This window comes from Elephantulus edwardii, unplaced genomic scaffold, assembly GCF_000299155.1.
Source record: "Elephantulus edwardii isolate Elephantulus edwardi_28Jun2011 unplaced genomic scaffold, EleEdw1.0 scaffold00220, whole genome shotgun sequence".
Lineage (NCBI taxonomy): Eukaryota > Metazoa > Chordata > Mammalia > Macroscelidea > Macroscelididae > Elephantulus > Elephantulus edwardii.
Window position 1 is genome coordinate 707,555 of NW_006399970.1, and position 3,332 is coordinate 710,886.

Below are 3,332 nucleotides of genomic sequence, written 5' to 3' on the forward strand. Positions count from 1 at the left end.
AGCAGGAAGTAGCTAAGAGAATACGCCATCCCCTTTTCCTTATGAATCAGGGTGAAGTCTCTCTCAAGGAGGAGTGATAGGGAATGGCAAAGACACTGACAAAGGAGATTAATCAGAACTGGCTTAGACAAGCACTGTGGCAATGGACAATTAAAATAAACATTCAAGGGGGGGAAAGAAGAACGAACTGGGGAGGAGGGTAGAGAAAACAGTGCAACAATGAATGAAAACCCAAAATCTCTGGAAATGTTCATTAAAACTAATAAAATTTAAAAAAAAAAGAACATACCATAAAAAACGCAAGAGTAAGCCACAATATGGAATACACATAATCTAGAAAGAATTAGTATATTATTACATAATTATTTATAAAAATCAATGGAAGGCAATCAAAGTTATAGGAAAATAAGTAATTGACTTGAATACACAAATTCCATAGATGAGGAAACAAAACTGCTAGTAAACTAAGGTAAAGATGCTAAATTTCATTATTAATCAGGTAAATGTAATTTAAAACACAAGGTACCATTTCATTCCCACTAAATTAGCAACAATTAACAGCCTAATATAGCCAAGTGCTGAGTAGGATATAGAAAACCTAATGCTGCTCCTACTGCTAGTACAACAGCTTTAGAAAATAATTTGGCATTCTATTACAGTGGGACAATCACATATCACCACCTAGTGTAACAGACTGAATTATGTGCTCCACCCTAAAATAGGTACTGTATATCCCAACCCACAGATATGTGAGTATGGAATTGCACTGCCAACCTAAAGGCAGGTAGTTTGAATCCACTAGCTGTTCCGCAGAAAAAGATGTGCAATCTCTTCCCATATGATTTACTGTCCCTGAAAACCCTTTAGAGGGTCTGCCTGAGTTGGTTCCTGATTACTAGGAGATGAGGATGAATTCTATCTAGGAACAGGGTTTTCTTTGTTACGTTAACAATCATATCCATGTAATCTAATAATTTTTGAGATACAAAAGGAGTTATTTAGACTCAGAAGCAAGTTGGCAAAACAGAGGGGAGGACACACACAGATAGGAAGTCACAAGCCACAGGATCAGGGAAATGAACCAGAGAAGGTGATGCTGAAAAGATAAGGACCTTTCTTCCCTCGAGTCAGGGCCCAGAATTTGAACTTCTAGCTTCCTGAAAGGGACCTCTAATGCCTAGTGGCAAGACACTTTTCTGCAATCCCAAAGGCGTGTGGCTTGAGGACACCAGCTGCTCCACAAGAGAAGGGATGCACAATCTCCTTCCTTGTGATTAACTGCCTCTAAAAGCCTGCTGGAGGGTGAGCTACGGACTGGCTCCATCTCTACAGTAAATAACAACTTCCTAAACTATGAGAAAACAAACTTCTGCTTATTAAATTTAACCACTTGTGGACTTTCAGTTTTAGCAGCATAAAAAACCAGAAAAATCTCAAACTAGGTATCTGCCCTAGAAAATTCTTGTGTTTATCTGACGACAAGGTCAAACAGATTTACAAAAATGCTGTCTGTAATAGCAAAAATTGGTAACAAAAAATCGGTCATCCCTAGTAGAATGTGAAATCTAATAAACTCTGAAATATCATATAGTGAAATACTGAATACACCAAATGTACCAGTGAAAAGAATTATAGCTATATGAAAGAAAATGAATAGTGCTCATGATTAGAAACATAACAATGAAAAGTCATAAAATTCATACATTATGAATCAATTTATGTGCACTTCAAAAACATGCAAAACTAAATTATATTGTTTGCAATTAAAAACATACAGGATGAAATGGTAGAACAGTGAACCAAAATTTAAGATATTAGTTATCTCAATGGAAAAGGGAAGGGCATGGGATCATGGAAGAGTATGATCCTATGGTATCCCAATAAATTCAATTCTATTGGGACTTCAAAAGTAGGAGTAATATTCTTTTAATATTTGCTGTTTGGTACACAAGTATTTGAAGAATGGTTACTCTTTACATAATGTGTTGTTATCATTGTTGTGTACTACAGAGTCAGAATCGACGCACTGCTGACCCTCCAGCAGGTTTAGATAATCGCATGGGAGGAGACTACTGGTCCTCCTATAGAACAGCTGGTGGTCTCCAGCCACCAGCCTTCAGGATTGTAGCATAGCTTCTTGCCACTAGGCCACCAGAGCTCCCTGGTCTTTAAACACTAGACATACTATAAAAGTTATTTTGTATTTTTAAAAAAAATAATAAAAGAATAAAACCCAAATTTGTTGACTCCCTAAATTCTCCAATTATAGAAATAATGAGAATATTTAAAGGAAGAAAAGTTAGTTTCCTAAGCAACAGAAGAATGCCAACTCAGCACATTTTCTTACTCCTTACCTGTGGCACACAAAAAACAGTTCTTTTTCTTTTTTCCTGCTTTGCAGACATTGACAATGCTCAGCAGACGCTCATCATTTGGTGTAAAAATGTCTCTCTGTAATGCATGCTTGATTGCCGTCATTTTTTCTTAGCTCAGAATTCTGAAAAAAAAAAAAAAAAATTCAGAACAGCAGTATTAAGCTTACCTGAAAATCATGCCATCTTAGACTTTTCCATCGATGACTAACCACTGATAGTCTACATTATAAAAATCAGAAGCTGTAAGTTCAAAAATAAGTTTTGAAAAGGACTCATATCATCAAACTTTAAAATATGAAGTGTGTGATGCTTCACACACTTTTATAATTGTTATTTGCTGTCAATCAGAAGTGACTCATAGTTGACCTTCCAGCAGTTTCAGAGGCTGTAAATGGAAAAATAAGAATGTCTGCATTTCTCCTGCTTAACGCTGGAACATCATATAATACAACAGAAGCACTATAATTCAAATGAGAAAAAATATGGATTAAAATATTTTAAACTCTTGCTCAATCCTTAAAAATAAAATAAAATGGAAAAGAAATAAGATTTCTATATTCAGAACTCTTTGAACTAAGCAAGAAAAAGAACACCCAGTGAAAAAAGTGAGCAAAGGATCTGTACGAACATTTCTTCAAAGATATACAAACAGACAAAAAGCACTTGAAAAGATGCTTAACGTTATTAGTGATCCCCAGGGACGAAGTCAACATGAATAGATTCAGAACACACTTCTTGGCAATTTTATGTGATACACAGTAAGACAACTCTGTAGGTCTTGTTTGTAATCTTATCTTCCTTTTGCTTTTTATTGTGATTTGAGTGAAAATTTACAGAGCAAATTGGTTTTCCCTTCAAAAGTTTACTTTCTGTTTGATGATACTGACTACAATCCCCACACTGTAACAGTACTCTCCCTTCTTCCTCCCTATGTCCATTTGTCGTCTTTCCTATCCT

General features: G+C 35.6%; 1 protein-coding gene across 2 annotated transcripts in view; it reads right to left on the reverse strand.

Moving 5' to 3' along the window:
* Positions 1-2,483, reverse strand: part of EXOC1 (exocyst complex component 1) — an 86,358-nt gene extending 83,875 nt beyond the window's left edge. The window contains exon 1 of one of the 2 annotated variants that reach the window (XM_006898084.1): positions 2,355-2,483. In XM_006898084.1, the coding sequence (XP_006898146.1) occupies positions 2,355-2,478 (124 nt within the window). In that variant the 5' untranslated portion in view covers positions 2,479-2,483. The remainder of the gene's footprint in view (positions 1-2,354) is intronic. The other variant, XM_006898085.1, reaches the window with a different exon arrangement.
* Between the last annotated feature and the right edge of the window lie 849 nt (positions 2,484-3,332).